This window comes from Somniosus microcephalus, chromosome 5 (genome assembly GCF_052327205.1).
Source record: "Somniosus microcephalus isolate GS21.2 chromosome 5, FLI_Smic_1.0, whole genome shotgun sequence".
In the NCBI taxonomy this organism is placed as follows: Eukaryota; Metazoa; Chordata; class Chondrichthyes; order Squaliformes; family Somniosidae; genus Somniosus; species Somniosus microcephalus.
In genome coordinates, this window is record NC_140991.1 from 39,077,225 (window position 1) to 39,096,301 (window position 19,077).

Below are 19,077 nucleotides of genomic sequence, written 5' to 3' on the forward strand. Positions count from 1 at the left end.
CCATCATGCCTGTCTGTCACGATTAAAATTACCTATTAATTTTACTTACCTTTAATTGATTCTCAAAGAGTGGCCCCCAGCTGTGGGGAAAACTAAATTATATTTAAAATAAATGTCCTGCTGCATTTATTTTAAATAACTATATCTCCTGTGGATTCACTGTTTTATAAAAAGTGATACAGAACAAGTCATCACGGACACTAATTTACAGTGAATAAGGCAAATTTAATTTTTATTAATGCAATTGTGGGATTTTTACTGATGCTTTGGGGGTTGAATTCCACAACTCTGCTGACTATTCTGTAAAAACTATAAGTAAACGGTCTTTATTTTATATATATTCATTTACCGATTTATCTAATCTTCATCCCTTTCCGTTTTAAAAGCTGAGAATACAAGATGGTATGCAAGATGCACCAGTTGGAGATAAATGCCTGGTATTCAGCAGTAATGGGGAAGAAGAATGGGGCTTAGTTACACTTGAAAGCAGTTTTTGGCTTTAGTAAGCACTGGGGAGGGCCCTGGTGTTCGACCCAAGTGGGGGGTGGGGTGGGGTGGGGAAAAGAGAGAGGGCGGTCACGTAGTTCGACACTGCTGCAGTGGGGTCCTTTCACCTAACATCACTGTGGCTATCAAACCTGGGGTTTTGACATAACTGTAGGTGGTGTACTTGAGGTTTGGCATATCTGGGATAGAAGGTGCGGCATGGCTCACTGATGGCTTCTGGCACCCGTCAGCAGTGCCTGGTGTGGTGGGGGCAGCACTGGTTTTCAACTTTCTAAGGAATCGCTCCAACAACTGAATTTGGTGTTTAGTGATTGGTTTAGTGATTAGTTTTGTCTCCCTCTCTATGATGAAATGTAAACATTCTAATTGCCATCAAGAAAACACAGGTGATAATTAGAACTTTTTTATTTTTGAAGAAAAAAATCAAAATATGATGAGGACAGTCTGCGCCCATCTGTCTGTCACTCTCTCTGAAAGCCATTACCAATTACACACATACACAGCAACTCAATATCAACTTTAGCTGAATAAAGATTTGAAATTCCTCCAAAAAGCAAAATACTATAGATGCTGGAAATCTGATATTAAAAGCGTTCATCAGGTCATTGACTTGGAACGATAACCCTACCTTCCTCTCTCCACTGATGCTGCGTGGCCTACTGAGTGTTTCCAGCATTTTCTGAAATTTGTCCTCTAGCTTTCCTTCAAATAACTTTGAAAAATAGGAGCTGAACACTACTTGAAACAGAAGAAAATATTCCAGCAATTCAGCTGACTAAATGGTGCTTGATGGGACCTGGCAGCATTGTACATGCTCAGACTGTACAATCTGCATTCAGCTAATAGAGACCAAACTCTGGCTTTTCAGAGACGTCGAGGCATTAAGTAAAAACTTTAATGAAGGTAATAAAAGACAGAAAAGCAATTCATTTGGCAAATTTAAATATGTTATTGTAAAATATGCATTTATTTGATTGTTTTGTCCTGAAAGCAATTTTTGTGGAGGGGAACTGTGGTGCCACCTAGAGGCAAAACATGTAATTACTTCATGACAGATGATAGTTGATGTGGATAAAGTATCAAAATTGGGAAATATGGACATAGGAATTTACATTGGGAAATATAGGTACAAAAGAGGAGTTAGTCCCAGTGTCCTGGCCCATATTTATCTCTTAATCAACATTACTCAACAGATTATCTGTTCGTAATCAATCACACTGCTGTTTGTGGGATCTTGCTGTGTGCAAATTGGCTGCCGCATTTCCAACATTACAACAGTGATGTCACTTCAACAAGTTTTTCATTGGCTGTAAAGCACTTTGGGGCGTCCAGTGGTCATGAAAGGCGCTGTATAAATGAAAGTCTTTCTTCCTTTTATTAACAATTCAGTTGAGTAAATGGTATTGATGCATCGTAGAAAGTTGTAGATACTGCACATATTTAGACTGCATAATCGGCTAATCAGCTAACAGTGTCACAGATCTGAACCCAAGCATCTAGTCCAAACTCAGGCTTTTGGGAGGCTGAAATACAAGCCAAACTAAAATTAACAGACACTTTTCTGGGAGAAGCTAGATGATTTGGGGGAAATTCTGGCAATCGAAATAAATTTAGCTTAAAATAGCAATGCTTCAATTGAAGAATGCAAGGAAGCTCAGGAAAAAGGCCATTTTGCCATCAACCTCACCGTCTGTAGTTCATGTGTATCTCCCTCAATCATGGACTCATTCCCCTCATCCTAGCGGCTAGGCTCTCAATATGAACTTCCTAACTGTGAATCAAACAGATCTATTAATATTTCTACAAGCCTCCAAAAACTTTTCCCAAAATAAACTGATTTGCAATATATTGCTGCGAGAAAACAAAAGGCTCTTTAGTGTATGTAGTTTAACTTAATTTAGGTTGATGTTAACAACTAACCTTCTCTACGAGCGAATTTGAGATGCTTGCAGCCTCCCACCCCCTGAACAAGTCTGCAGCTCTAGGCACTGCAGGAAGAACGCTGAGACTTTTGCATTAAATGTTTGTATTAATATTTGACCAGAGAAGACTCCATTGCGATCCAATGTGAAGCAAATACAATTGGAACATTTTAACTGTATTTACTTATTTTATGTACTATAACATAATAAATTGCCAAATTGACAACTTCAACTCGAGACGTTTTTTGTTGTGCCTCAAGCTCCATCTATCTGTTAGAACAACACTGGCTGAAGAAGTCTCTTGATTATACAAATGATGAAGTTTTCAGACTGATGTTTTTCCTGATATTGCTCCCACACCCAAACTATTCTCTTGGGTCTTCGCATGGAAAGAAGGAAACAGTCAACATCAGGTCAGCTAATGTAATATTCATGGGCAATAGTACATGTTGAAGACTGTTGGGATTTTGTCTAGCACTATACTGTGGATGGGTCCAAATGACTAAACATCAATCTCATTTGTGCATGAGTAGAGTTCTGATTATAGTCAATGAAGACCATCTCGCGAGGAACCAGGTCAGAGTTGCTCCTAATTTCTTCACCTCTCTCCTATTCAGCAATTGTCTCGCTCTCCAGAATAAACTCTCTATATATATTTACTCTTTATTAGAATTGAACAGTAAGAAATAGCTGTGACTATGATGCAAAACTAAAATTGCAAATTAATTACAAAAATCCAATTAAATAAGTATGATGATGATATTTTATAGTAATCCACTTCTCTGATAATTTATGGTAATCGTCACTTCTCTGAGAAAGAGCTGATATTGCAGCCAGTGTGTTGCGACAAGTCAGGCCAGGCCCCATCTCAAGTTAGAAGTGCAAAAATTGTGTCAATATTCACAGCCATTTGCTGAGTAACCAAACTGCTGCTGAATTGTCAGCCTTGGTTCTGCAATGTAGGCGCACAAGATTTTCACTTGTGTCCCTGCAGTATGGCAAGTTGTTAGTGACCTCTGCTGGTTGACACACAAATCTACAGGGCCAGCACAATGTATAGTATGGGAAAGTAGAACCAGAAGCCACAACATAACTGGTGGCTTTATGAGTACTTAAATCACAAAGCACAAGGGTTGCAAGATTGAACTACCAGAACATTCTTTTGCATTTGCAAAGTAATAATCCTTTTTAGTATCCTTAAGCAATATCACCAAGTTTGAAAATCAGAGAATGATACAGCACAGAAGGAGGCCATTCGGCCCATTATGCCTGTGCCAGCTCTTTGAAAGAACTATCCAATTCGTCCCACTCCCCTTCTCTTTCCCCATAGGCCTGCAAATGTTTCTTTTTCAAGTATTTGTCCAACTCCCTCCTGAAAGTTATTATTGAATCTCCTTCCACCATCCTTTCAGGCAGTGCATTCCAGATCACAACTCACTGCGTAAAAAAATGTCCTCATGTCGCCTCTGGTTCTTTTGCTAATTACCTTAAATCTATGACTTCTGATTACCAATCTTTCTGCCACTGGAAACAGTTCCTCTTTATTTACTCAATCTAAACCGTTCACGATATATCAAATCCCCCCTTAACCTTCTCTGCTCTAAGGAAAATAAACCCAGTTTCTCTAGTCTCTCCACTTAACTGAAGTCTTTCACCCTTGGGACCATTCTAGTAAATCTCCTCTGCACCCTCTCGAAGGCCTCGACATCCTTCCTAAAGTGTGGTGCCCAGAATTGGACACAATATCACAGAGCTGGGGCCTATCCAGTGTTTTATAAAGGTTTAGCATAACCTCCTTGCTTTTGTACTCCATGCCTCTATTTATAAAGCCAAGGATCCCGTCTGCCTTTTTAACAGCCTTCTCAACTTGTCCTGCCACCTTCAAAGATTTGTGTACGTACACCCCCAGGTCTCTTTTCTGCACCCACTTCACAATTTTGACATTTTCTGCAACTCTTTCCCCCACACCCGAATCCTCCCATTATGCAGCTGCACTATTTGAACCACTACTGCAGTCATCAATACGGAGATCATCCAACAATATATGCCTAACAAATTGAAGCTCCACTCCCCCACTCTTCATAGAACACCAAATTGCCTGCAGCACTCCATCTAGTGATAGGAATAGACATTGATAAGGAATCTATTAAGTGACAGAAATCTCTACCACTTGGAAGATAAGGCTTGCTTGAAAGAACTTTTGACAAAATATAATTTTGATAAAACAATGCACTGCTCCAGTATAAGCAGGGTGCTTCTTCCACCTCTGTGCACAGTTTTGGTCTCCTTATCAGAGGAGGGACATACTTGCCCTACAGGCGGTGCAACGAAGGTTCACTAAATTAATCCCTGCGATGAGAAGGTTGTCTTATGAGGAGAAATTGAGCCTATACTCTCTGGAGTTTAGAAGAATGAGAGGTAATCTCATTGAAACATACAAGATTCTGAGGGGGATTGACAGGGTAGATGCGGAGAGGTTCTTTCCCCTGGTTGGAGAGCCTAGAACCAGGGGGCATAGTCTCAGGAGAAGGGGTAGGCCATTTAAGACTGAGAGGAGGAGAAATTTCTTCACTCAAAGGGTTGCGAATCTTTGGCATTCTCTACCCCAAAGGGCTGTGAATGCAGAGTAGTTAAGTATATTAAAGGCTGAGATAGACAGATTTTTGGACTCTCGGGGAAATCAAGGGATATGGGGATCGGGTGGGAAAGTGGAGTTGAGGTCGAAAGTCAGCCATGATCTTATTGAATGGCGGAGCAGGCTTGAGGGGCCATATGGCCGACTCCTGCTTCTAATTCTTATGTTCTTATCTCAGCATTTTGGTAATATGCCTCAATTATAAAAGTAAATTTCTGCTGTCAATGAAAACTTCAGTACGATGTTATTTCCAAACACAGTAATAATTAAATAAACCAGCTAATCTTCCATGATATTGCTCATGGAGTCAGAGGATGTGCTAAAGTGTAAATGTCTTCAGTGTGATAGGAAGCAAGTGTGACAGAGGAAGTGTGCGCTAGACTTTTAATATCTTACAGAATACAATTTATATCAGAAAAATGAATTGACCTATTACTCACCTGAATTAGCGGTGGTCAGAATTGCAAGTGTGCTATAAAATTATATCCTACCATTCTTCAATAGGTATTCTATTTATAGCATAGCTTAAGCAAAAAAGTTAAAGAGGTACCTGTAGCTGCAAATTTGACACTTCTCAATTATGTCCATATCCCAATAAAAACTGCTCAAGTCCTTTTGAAATGCATCCAATAACTTTGGCCTCCTACATTCTCTGAGGCCTGGGGCTTGAGTTTGCTCCTTCATTGGAGCGTGCATTCTTCCATTAGACATTGGGTTCTATTATTTTTCGGGGCTCCACATATTCACTTTCCCTGCTCAGTCTCCCACTCTTAGCGACTTGTTTCTGCGAAAGGATTACATCTACTTTCACTCCTGCTACAGCCCTTTAGTTTGCTCTCACTGTGATGCAACTGTCGTGACTCCAGCCAGAAAACGTGACAAATATTTCATTGTTGTATAAATTAATTACCCTAATCCTTTAGTTATTGAATAGTTACTTACACAGAAGTAGTAAACCTCCCATCAACGAAATGCAGGAATATAAATAAGGAAGATAAAATTCCCAAAGATCTGCAAGAGGAAAAAAACAGGGAAAATATGCCTTTAGTAAAATGCAGATCAATTGTTCTTTCAAATAGAAAAAAAGCTAGTTAAATTATAAGCATTCTGGAAATACAGTAAGTACCGACCATGATAAAATTAAAGAAAAAAATGAAAGACTTGAATTTATATATCGCCTTTCACCACCTCAGGACATCCCAAAGTGCTTTACAGCCAATGAAGTACTTTTTGGAGTGTAGTCACTGTTGTAATGTAGGAAACGCGGCAGCCAATTTGCGCACAGCAAGCTCCCACAAACAGCAATGTGATAATGACCAGATAATCTGTTTTTGTTATGTTGATGGCGGGATAAATATTGGCCAGGACACCGGGGAGAACTCCCCTCCTCTTCTTCGAAAGAGTGCCGTGGGATCTTTTACGTCCACTTGAGAGCGCAGACGAGGCCTCGGTTTAACGTCTCATCCGAAAGACGGGGTGAATATGAATAAAGTCAAACTAAAAGTATCTATAATGGCAGAAACAAAATAAGTGAGTGAGCAAATTGTTACAAACTTTTACTGGAAATTCACCCCCTTTCCCCAGACTGATTTTTTTTAAAGAATATTTGGAAGAAACAAAAATATATTATTCCACTAGAATTTTAAAACCAAGCATCATAATACAGTTCCCAAAATAAACAATATTGTATATATTGATTTATTTTCTAGTGTAATTATCTTGATAAACTTGAAAAAAATAGGTATCATTAATCTTTCAATGAGAGTTTAACATTGATCAACTGCAGGAGTATCTCTGCTATCAGTGTTCACCATAGCAGATGCCACGTGCAACAGAAATGCAAATAACCGGGTAACTGTACCTCCCAAATTCATCACACATGCTAGTAAAAACTTAATGAATATGTTGGAGTTACTTCAGGACAGTAATCTGATTTTGGAGTTCATGAGTCATAAGCCACACTACCTTTGTTTTTGCTTTTTACAATGGCATCTGAATTCCTGAATGAGATTACTGCTTTGTAATGAGAGAGCAGAGAGGCTGACCAACAAGAGGAACCTGGTGTCAAAAGAATAGAGGGTACATGTGGAGAGGCATGGCATGTGTCAATATTGTTTTCTATTTAATAATGTGGTGGACAACTCACTTTATAAAAGATTATGTGCTATATGACATATTACAAGAAAAAACTTGCATTTATAGAGCACTTTCGCATCGAGATGCACTAAGGTGCTTCATAGCCAATGGGGTACTTTTGAAGCATAGATCTGTGGTAATGTAGGCAAATGTGGTAATGTTTGCAAAGGTCCCACAAACAACATATTCACGCAACCAGGAATGAGATAAATGACCTGATAATCTGTTATCATACTGCTTATGGCCTCCATATATGTATAGAAATCATACAATACCCCATTCTATAGATATGTTTAAGCATTATAACAGGGATCCATTTAGTTGTTTAATAAAGCAATCTTCTGATCCAATATAAACAGTCCATTTCTTCTACCCTACTTTCAAAACTCATCATGGCCTTATCCCACCCTGCATTAGCAATCACCACCACCTACTACTTGTTGACCACCCCTTCCCAATGATGGGCATTCTCCCCGGCACTACACCCTGCGCTCTGGAATTCCCTCCCTAGAATACTCGACTTTGTCACTTTCTTCCCGGCTTGCAAACATCTTTCCTTTCCACACCACCCCCCACCCCCTTCAACCATGCCTTTGCTCCCCGCCCAACCTTTTCTGTCCTGCGCAGCGTCCAACATTTTCCTGCTCAATGGAATGCGCTTTAGGATGTATTCCTGTACATGAGGAGTGCTACAGAAATGTAAGTATGTCTCAAACATTAGTAACATGCCTTAGTAAGAGAACCAGCAATAGTAAATTTCTATGGTCACTGAAGACCTCAGTAAGACACTATATAAAAATAATGATTGTTTCTGATTTCTGAAATTCTCTTCAAAATGCAATACATCAGGATATGGAAAACAAGTATACATTAAATAGGAAGTTGGGCTGAATTATGGAATACTTAATTGATTTGACCTAATAAGTGCAAGCGTAATTTTGTAGTATCTGCAAATGCTGTGACCCAAAAACAATTAAAGGATTTCATATACAGGTATGTTCATAAATAAACTTTGAATATCTGCTATTCCACGTACAGTTTTATAGTGCAGTTATACTGCACATCCTGCACCAACAATACATGGTATATGCATTGTACCAACACAAGAGTAATACTACTTCAGCTTCTGGGTACCAAACTGGTGAGCAACTTGAATTTTCTGGTTGCAGCTTCTCACCCATTCCTGTGTAACTGTAACCAATTCCACTATTCAGGCAGTCCTGTGATCTGTCTTTAAACACTGAAGTTTGCTTTTAAAAAGTTGGGGGGGGGGGGCGGGGGGAGGAGAAAAAAAGAGAATAAAATCCAAAACATAGCCTAACTGCGTTTTCAAAACATCAAAATTTGTAATGGTTTTCCAGGTCACTTACCATACAAAGATTCCATGCTGGCAGCATCGTTATCAATCAGGGCAGAAGCCACCCAGACTATTCCCAAAATAAGCAGTCCAAGGAGAATAAGCATGACTAAAGTCTCCAGAATTCGTGCTTTAATTCCCTAAAAAAAGTAAATGGAAACAGCATCCTGAAATTTTACTGTAGTTTACATGACTGAAAAAAGGAACTGTACAAAATGAATAACCTGCTTTGACAAATGTGGAAGACTTGGGAGCCACAAGCTTTTTAGTTAAGAATTGTATAATTATGATACCATAAGTGCACTCAGCTAGTACAGCACTCAGTTTGCACATGAAACATGCTGAGCAAGACTATAACACAGAGCAAGACCCAGCCACAGCATCATCAGTACAAGATTTAAAACTATAACTTGATCTGTGTCTATGGTGTTCTATATTCAAGAACGAACAATGGAAGTGTAATGGGACCATGCCATTTTAAATTTCATGTTAACAGTAAACAGGAGTCAAACACAGAACACCTTCCAATCACAACAATGCCCAAGTTCAGTAAATGGAAAGTGGGCAGTATTTCAATCTAATGAGTACCTCACCATTACAAAGACACATGCTGTCCCTCAGTGCCTACTTCGCAGAACAGCTACTGGGTATTATTGGCAGAAATTAATGACGTTGAAGTTTTCAGCCTAAGCAGCTCACGCGCTCATCTCCATAGTAGCCTTTTTATTAAAAATGTTATTTTTTTAATTGTATACATATCACAGTTGAGGACTCCTTTGCCATTTCCCACCCCCCACCCCCCCAGAAATTTTTTTTGGACGCGAGCTATATTAAAACATGTTTTTAAAAAAAAAAGTATAAGCTTGCCTAAAAGGGGTTAGCATCCCAAGAAAGACCCAGGCTGCATTGTGGATCAGTCGGCAGACGAAAGGTAATTAGTGCAGGATGGGCAGTTGTTTTGCACAGATCCCAAACAACGTTAGCAATGTCTGACCCTTCAGGAAGATATCTAGCACATCAGTGTTGAAAAACTCTTTTGATCTCTACTAGTCTTTGAAGAAAGGCTACTAAAACTACTAAAAAGCAACAGGAATATTTCAGCATATGGTATCTCAAATCCACTCTCACTCTCCAATTCCAGCACAATATATACCAGAACAATCATCAACACTTAGATGACTGGACTGAATTTCTGACGCAATTAGTTTTACAATTTTCACATCAGCCCTTTTGTCAGTTAACCATATTCTAAATGAGAAAGTTACATCCTAAAGCCTATTCTAGAAATCATGTGAGGAAACAAACTAATGGAAGCAGGAGTGGTGTCAGGACAAACTGGCTGATTTGGCTTTAGGAAGTACGAAAATGGTAAACTCACTCAGAGGCCACAGAATGGCTGCTGTGGGAAGTGGAAAATATTGCACTGCTGCAGTAGAAGGTACTCTTCTGAGATTGGGATTACAGCAGATCCATCAGGTTCTTTAAAGTCAGATTTTATTGCCAATTTTAAAACCCAGGATGTATTCTATACTGCCAATTTTAAAACCCAGCATGTTTTTTTGTATTGCCAATTTTAAAACCCAGGATGTTTTATAGATTGTTCCAGATTTTATTTTTAGTGCCAAAAAATGTGTAAAAAGTTTTAATTTTGAACAATGCGAAAACTCAACACGCAAGAAACCTAATAGAAGTTATAGTCAAGCTAAATGATGAGGCACAATTATTTACATTGTTCACAGACTAGATTTTTATGGGGCTCACGCTTAAACACCAGATAGTTCTTAGATTAAAAGTGAAGATGAGTAACCTATGTTTACTGTTGTGGCCAATGGCATTTATCTGCCAGTATGGTGGTGGGATAATAAAAAATAGGTGATAATTGTGGATAGACAAACAGTTGTCATCTTGCTTTTAGTAAACAATACCTTGGTGTGTGACCTGAGTCAACGTTTAATTAAATGACTTCAATCTTTAGGAAACCATCAGTATGGAAACTGTCAAGGCACTGCTGCCCTTGCTCCATGCCTAACTAGGAATGAAAGACTGATCTTTGCTTTAGTATGAAGAACAGAGTCATTACAGCAGTACCTAATGATGATCCAGGTCTCCAAGAAAAAATTCCTAACTGCACTGCCTTACCTTATTTTCCTGCTGAAAATAAAGTACAAAGATGTGTGTGTGTCACATCCATGATGTAAGCACGGCACACAGAGCACAGTGTGCATGCTGACATCACAGATGTGATGCACTTGCAACTTTGGATCAATTTTTGATACAAGAGTGTGAAATTGGAGGGTATTTCTCCAATTTGGGAGTGATCTTTTTTAAAACCAATTCACACCCTGGGGGGAAAAAAAAAATCCAGGAACTTTAGTGGGAATTGGTAAAATGATTCCTACAGATTCACATCGTTGGGTAGGGTTGCCAACCCGCCAAGATCGTTCTGAAGTCTCCAGGAATTAAAGATTAGTCTGCAGGGCATTGCTGCAAGCGACCCGGGAGGGACATTGCTGCAAGCGACCCAGGAGGGACATTCATAGTGGCATTAAAAAAAAGTGTTTTTCTTTTTCATTTTGTTTGAACATTTTCATTTATTATTTATAAAAATATTGGAGGTAGTGAAACACCCTTTTTTTTTTCCCCCTAACAGTCAAGAATCAACCGGTTGGGTAAGAAAGTCTGTTCACTTTCCAATTGGCATGGGAAGGTGGTGCATCGCAAGGATAGACATGGCCAACCAATGGAGGGCGCTTCGGGGTAGGGCAGTTAGAGGAGGGAAGTCATGTGATTTGTATAGCTGTAGCATGACTTCTACCCCCTTGTATTCTCGTCCTCTAGATAAAAAGGCCAGTATTCCATTAGCCTTTTTGATTATTTTCTGTCCATGACATTTTAATGATCTATGTACACGGACCCCAGTCTCTTTGGACCTCCACTGTTTCTAGCTTTTCGCCATTTAGAAAGTACTCTGATCTATCATTTTTTGGATCTCAAGTTATGTAAAGGCAAAACTAGATTAGATATTTGGAGCTGGTACTTTTGTGAGAGAATAGCAGACCTGTGGAGTGAGCTGCCAGCTCACACGGTGAATGCTGATTTTGTCAATTCATTCCAGCCAGAGCTGGGCCTACTTCTGGCTGGGGCAAAAGAGCACCTCATACAAGAGGTAAGTAATGTAACATTAATCAGGGCCCGAGTGGCCTTCTGGACTAGTTTCAATCGCCTAAGGGGTTCGGAAGGGAATTTTACAGATTTTTCCCTCCTAATTGGCCTGGGTTTTTATCTAGCATTTCATCACTCCCAGGAGATTACATGGCTTCCGGGTGGGCAGTGTATATATTGCAATGCATAAGACATCAAAATTGTGGGGGATAGGCTGGATGGACCAGTAGGTCTTTTCCTGTCGATCATTTTTTGTATGTTCTGATGTATATTTGAAATACTATTTACAAATTGTTCTCAAGATGCAAGTAAATTTGTTCTTCCCTTCCAAAACTTCCTATTTCAGTCATAAAATATTTATTTTTATGCTCCATCTTCCATGGCGAATTTTCAGTATTTGTTAAGGTGCAATATTTTAATTTATTTATACCCCCTTTCCAAAGGTCTTGGTCTTTTTTCTGTTATGCCAAGTTATTTATATTATGCCAAAATATATTTTTCCCTTTTCATTACTATGGCACACGTTAGCTGTACTCAGTGTAGTACTGCCAAAGCAAGTTTTTCCTCCGTTGTTTCATCTCCAATGACAATAAAATGTTATGTTCTAGGGTATGACACTTGCGAGGTGCAACAGCTCAGAGGCCACACATTAGGTGTGACACTTTTGAAAGGTGTGTCACTATGGACACAGGCTAAAATACAAAACTTCAGAATGCATGAGAAAATGGTTTTTCTTCCAGGGTTAAGAAGGCAATCTCTCCCACTGATGCTCATGAAAAATTATGTACTTTGACAGATACTCATTTGCTAAATATCAACATATAAAATTTAAGCTGCTGTTACTTAATGCACTTCAAATCTCAGAAGTCATTTACATTCATTTATAGTCTGTTTGCATAAAATAGACAAGCTGGCTTCAACTTTCAAACTAACATTAAGGAAACACTAAATAGGAGGAGTCAGGTATGGTTAGCATTGGTTTCACTGTCTGTCAAAATTAATTTGGACATGCACCTCAGTCCAGAACACCAAGATATATAGAAAATTACTAATCCATAACTTGAGAATGATGTGAATAAAGTTGACATGACTCAACAAAATGAGGAATTGTCAAATGAAACATAAGCAGCTTGAAAATGTTGAGCAATGCAGTCTGTTCCACTAATACAGATAACACCCAAATGACTGTATACAATAGCTCTAAAACAAGTGCTAATAATAGTCAAAAACCATCAATGTCATTCAATTAAAGACGCTCATTCTCAAAACCAGCCTGTCTTCAGCACATTATTTCCTCTGATTTATAGACCCTCAGAGACACGGCTGACTGTAAATTACTCAAAGTGGAGAGAGCGCTTTTACTGCCACCATTAATCAGCCACAGATAAACACACGGGAGTAAAACTCAGCCAATTGCCCAGCTCTCCATTAACTGCTGTAATCTGGAGTTGGAAGGTCCCAAGAGGAAGCCTCCTATCAGTTCATCGCTCACATGTACTTTAGTTAAAGACACACCAGATGTCAAGCTTACTTATTAGTCTATCCTTCAACCAAAGCAGTGTTGCACTGTGTCAAAGATGAAAAGCAGACTGCTACTGTTCATAATAAAACATTAGGACAGTGAATGACACTTTGATGACATATTTCCTAATGAAGCTTTCACACAAAAAAGTTAAATCTCTTTTACTTTAATAATATGATCAACTAATACAAAACCACAGTTATGTGCATAGTGAATACAAATGAGCTTGGCAAAAAAGGGGGGGGAAAGCAGGCCGTCAGCAACTGGTCTGAACTGCAAGTGGCACTTTGTTAACAATACACTATTGATGACCCCATTAATAGTCTGCTTTTGTAATAATCAAAAGCAAAAGAAAATGCAACATGACTAACATTAACCTTGGACAGATTTTACATTCAAGTTGCAATTTAATGAGAATCACTATTGCAATCAATATCTTTTGTTCCTGATTATTTAAAATCTATTGCTTGAAATACCTATGAAACAAAATAATCTTGAACTGAAACAGCTAAGGCAATTGGCAGTGTTGTCAGCCCAATCCATATAAAAGCTAATGTAGACATTACATCTTGATGCAGATTTTAATCACCTGAAAACGTGAAGGTGCGAAATAACAGGGTTTTTTTTTATATATAAACAGAGTGGCTGAAAATTGTGGTTGTAATCGAGACAAATAGTGGCATTTCAGTATGCCATACTACCATGCAATTTAATGCTTAATAGATATACAATTGTCTTAAGAAACGTAGGTAAAGGACAACGGTCCACAGCGCAATACACAGGTAAACCAGGAAGTAGTGGCTAGGTGATGCAAAACTTGCATTTTAAATGCAGGAGAGAAAGAGAGTTCCACAATTTTGAAATCCCGAGAAAAAGTTGTTAGACTGGGCCACCAGATCAGGAGTGTATTTCAATATAGTGAGTTGTAGGAAGGAGAGAGAAAATATTGCATAGCTTATTTACAACTTAGGAGAACTGGGAGAGGAATCTCAGAGGAGCACTGACCAAAATAGTACAGGAAACTTTTGTTTAACCGGAGGTTAAATGTCCGGAAAGCTCTATCTACTGGCAAAATTCAGGAGCTGTTTCCTATAAGTTTTTTTTACTTCTCGTTGCTTTTTTTTTCCTCCAGTCAGGCTCTGCAAGGTCTAGCTGAAGCTGTTGCTTAGCTACAGAGACGCTTTTAAGCTGTGGCCGACTGTTTTGAAGCTGTTGCTAAGCAACAGGGTTTGTTGCTTCACACGGAGCTGAGAAGCTCCGATTGTTTTAACATTAGCGCTGGTTTATACGGCAGTTTTGATGGGACGGCACCAACTCGGTCCAGTCAGTGCCGGATACCAGAAAGTTTCCTGTATATAGAAATAGAGCAACAGCAAAAGAGGGACAAGAGGCAAGTGTGATAACCTGTTTGCCCATACATTGACTTTGTATTCCATCCAGAAGTGCAAGAGTTGTTGCAATAGTTTCCCCATATGGATACATGCTTAAGCCTTAAATGCAATGCTAAAATATGTCATACCTAGAAATTTCACAGAACTTTTGTTTCTGTCAACAACTGCAATGATTAAATCACAGTTGATCGCCCAGTGCAAACATTAAATAATCAAACATCTGATTTGCCAAAAAGGGAAAAATTGACTCCATGTAAAAAATTTTAAAAATGAGGAACCAATACAACAATGAGACTTCTCAAGTTTGTACAACATTTATAAGCTTTTCAAGTATTACAATTTATGCTATAATTTGAAGCTTGTCTTGCAATCACATCATTGCATTGATTAACTTCCAATTAAACACCTCTAATTACTGCGTCTTCCTTGATCTTCAGTTTTGGTCATTTCCTTTCGATGCCAGAGAAATGCACTGGCTGCATACCTCTCTCTTGCGTTGAGTCCATGCCCAGGTAGCCTTGGGGAGGGACAGGGAACATGCGGTGTTTGGGGCCTTCCGAGATCAGTGGGCACCACAAGGCATAGACTATTTTATCGACACCGATAATAACATTACGATTGAAATTAGGAGTCTATTTTAGTTTAATTAGATTTTATGTTTAAGTTCAATAATGGTGCCTTTCTGTTCGTAACACTGGGTCAATAGGACCTGAAGGTGGGTGGCCAAAGTTGAAAATTGTTCAATCCCATGATAAAACCATTTATTAAAATAAAAATTATAATATGCAAAATTATATTCAGATAGTACTTCCAATGGTGTTCAGGGTATGTCCAGGAATTGGAATCATGGCATGGATACAACACATAACAGATCCAACAGGTCACACTATCCACAAAATTAATATTTAAATTGATTTAACCTGCAACACCCGAGATGCACTGGAAAATACCACCTTAAATCACATCAACTAGTCAGTAGTGCCTCCTCTCATTTACCAGCCCCGCTGCACCCATGTTCAGAAACATTTGCTTCGACAGTGCCACATTATCAATCAAGTCTTCACAACACACCAGAGCTCATTTAATTGTTGTGAAACAGCCCAGGCTTTTGCAAACATCATAAATCACACTTCTCATGTTCCCATTTTAAAAAAAAATTACTTATATATTGCTCTGGTCAATCTTTCAAAATTATAATCAATATTTTATTTCATTTGCATTTATACAGCGTCTTTAACGTAGAAAAGCGCACCAGGGTGCTTCGCAGGAGCGTTATCAAACAAAATTTGCCACCGAGCCACACAAGGAGATATTAGGGGAGATGAAGTAGGTTTTAAGGAGTGTCTTAAAGGAGGAAAGAGAGGCAGCAAGGCAGACTGGTTTAGGGAGAGAATTCCAGAGCTTAGGGCCTAGGCAGCTGAAGGCACAAGAATATTTAATCTCCAAGTACTGCTTTCAATGCAACCCCAGTATTTATTTTACAGATATATAATTCAATGTCAAAAAGTTTAATCTAGATTTGCTTCCCAGCAATAAAATCATCGACATACTGGGGTAGATTTTGCCGAACCTGTCGGGAAGAAGGCGGGACTTCAACTTTCGAGTTTTTGACCCGCCTACTTCGACATCCGGCCAATCCGCGCGATTTTCCCTTGACTGACCTTGTTGAGCCCGCCCAGCGGGCTCAGCAGGCCAATTAAGGGCCACCCGGCAACAGGTGACGTCACAGACTGCAATTTCATCTGTCAAGAGTTCTTGACAGATGAAATATCAGTGTCTCACAGCTGTTTGAAGCTGTGAAACACTGACACTCTGAGTTCTAAGCTGAGTCATTCTGCACAGACTCAGTTAGAACGCTCACCGGCACTCAAAGCTGAAGGCTGTCACTTTTGACAGATCGCAGCCGTTCAGCTCCGGCTGAGTGATGCGCTCCCGACGGCTACAGGAAGAAAGGCTGCTAAGGTAAGTAAAAGTTCTTTACACACTTTAGACACACCAAACACACTTAACTTTGCACTCATGCACCCATCACTCACCTGAGCGCCGACATCGCTACCCCTCCAACCCGACGGGCCGCCTGCTCTACCTGGCGTGGTTTGGAGCCGTCGGGAAACCCACACGAAACCCCTCAAAATAGGGATTAGGCTAAAAACTGCCTGTTAACTACCTGGTGGGGGTGGTGGGTGGAGGTGGTGGGTGGAGGTGGAGGGAGAAAGAGAGACTGGGGGGGGGGGGGGGAAGGAAAGAGACTGTGGGGGGGGGGGGGGGGAAAAAAGGAAAGTGAGCGGTAAAAAAGTTTGAAATAGGAGATTAAAAATTGAGTACACAATGACGTTTGTTTCCCACTATTTAATTGGGAAGTACCTAAAAAAATTGAACACTTTTCATGATAAGAACAGGGATTAATATTGTGGCGACTGTTTGAGAGAAATACATTAGAAGCGAAATTCGTAAATTAACATCTTTATGTCAACATATTAGTAAACATTTCTAAGTCAGTCTAATTGGTTCTCCTGTCCAAGAAGAACGATGGATGTTTATTTCTGTTAAATCATAGCTTTGCCTGGTTTTTGTTTTTAATTCGGTGACGCAAATTGTGTAAGTGTTTTTCTGCACTTGTGAATAAGTGCTGCATTTCTGACATGTTACATGGGGGTTGTGCTGGTTCAAGACCACGTTTATTAATGGAAGTAACTGAAGTTGGAAATACAGATACCCGTTTTTGTTCAATTCTTTTTAATACTGTGAACTAAAGAACTGCAGCACTTTATATTTGTTGGTTGTCTGGTTGCATTGTGATTCATATTCTAATTCTGTGGATGTACAGCACGTCAGTGCCATAGGAAACCTGCTGCTTGTGCAGCCACTGCTATAGTGACATGAGGGATAGGCTAATACGTTGAAAACTTTAAAATTAATACAAATTGCATAAATAGATATACCTCTTTCAGCTCACCTTGAGCTTTTGGATTGTTTGTCGATGTATAACCGTGTAACCGAGTGACGTTTCTGAAGTCTTAATGCATTATTATGCAGTTCTTTCATATCCCAGTCATTTCTGACAAGTAATTTTTTTATTAAAGAGAGTTTGTACACGATGAACTAAAAGCTTTTAACTAATTCTACCATAAACTAACTTGCAGAATGAGCATGTAAATGACAAATTAATTTCAATATAGGTAAGTGTGAGGAGGAATAAGGAGGAGACCTCCTCCTTGGAAAATAAGCGTCTAAATGGGGTAGAGGTGCAAAGGGATTTAGGGGTATAGATTCACAAATCATAAAGTAGCAACGCAGGTTAAAAAAAGCCATAAAAGTACAAATAAAGCACTGGGGCTCATTTCTAGAGGAATAGAACTCAAAAGCAGAGAAATTATGTTAAGCTTGTATAGAACCCTGGCTGATTGTCTCATGATTTGAGACAGTGGGGTGGCAATATTGCATTACTGTATATGTGTTTTGTAAGTGGTTGCTGTTGTGTTGTTGTAAAAGTTGTTGTTATTGTTTTAAAATTTGCTCACAGATGAAATGTCGTGCTCAAAAGGAGTTCCTGGCCCGCTCATTACAAAAAAAATTAGAAGGCACGCTGGTGCCATGGGACCCTTAACATCAACCTGAACAGCTTAACATCTGGAAGATAGCAACTCCCTCAGTGCTGCACTGAAACATCGACTTAGATTATATCCACAAGTCATAAATAGAGAAATAGAATATAAAAGCAAAGGGATGACGACAGAACTTTATAAATCACGGCTTAGGCCTCAGCTGGAGCATGGAGGACAATTCTGGGCCCGATGGAAAGGCCTTAGAAAGGGTACAGAGGAGGTTTACCAGGATGTTACCAGGGATGAGGGACTTCAGTTATGAGGAGACCTAATAGAGGCTTTCAAGATGATGACAGGTTTTGATAAGAGTAGATACAGAAAAATTGTCCCCTCTGGCACGTGGGTCAATAACTAGAGGTAAGAGAGTCAAAATCATTGGCAAAAGATCTAGAGGGGAGATAAGGACAATTTTGTTCCACTCCGAGTTGTCGCGATCTAGAACGCTCTACCTGAAAAGGTGGTGGAAGCGGATTCCATAAATAATTTTAAAAGTGAGTTGGGACAGATGCTTGGAAGATGAGGAACTTCCAGGGTTACAGGAAAAAAAGCGCGGATGTGGGACTAAGTACGACTGCTCTTTCTAAGAGCCAATGCAGGCACAACATGCTGTAACTTTCTATGATTCTACGAAGTCTTGGAGCGGGCCTCTTTACAATCTATATTAACGATTTGGAGGAAGGGACCGAGTGCAACATATCCAAGTTTGCCGACGATACAAAGATGGGAGGGAAAGCAGTGAGTGAGGAGGACATAAAAAACCTGCAAAAAGGACAGACAGGCTAAGTGAGTGGGCAGAGATTTGGCAGATGCAATATAATGTTGGAAAGTGTGAGGTTATGC

The 19,077-nt window shown here is 39.4% G+C and overlaps 1 protein-coding gene across 4 annotated transcripts in view; it reads right to left on the minus strand.

Moving 5' to 3' along the window:
* The window catches only part of lmbr1 (limb development membrane protein 1), a 261,948-nt gene that overhangs the window by 151,793 nt on the left and 91,078 nt on the right, over positions 1–19,077 (minus strand). For all 4 annotated transcript variants that reach the window (XM_085987540.1, XM_085987538.1, XM_085987539.1 and 1 more), the window contains 2 exons: positions 8,571–8,697; positions 6,007–6,075 (listed from right to left, as the gene is read on the minus strand). In XM_085987540.1, the coding sequence (XP_085843666.1) occupies positions 6,007–6,075; positions 8,571–8,697 (196 nt within the window). The remainder of the gene's footprint in view (positions 1–6,006; positions 6,076–8,570; positions 8,698–19,077) is intronic.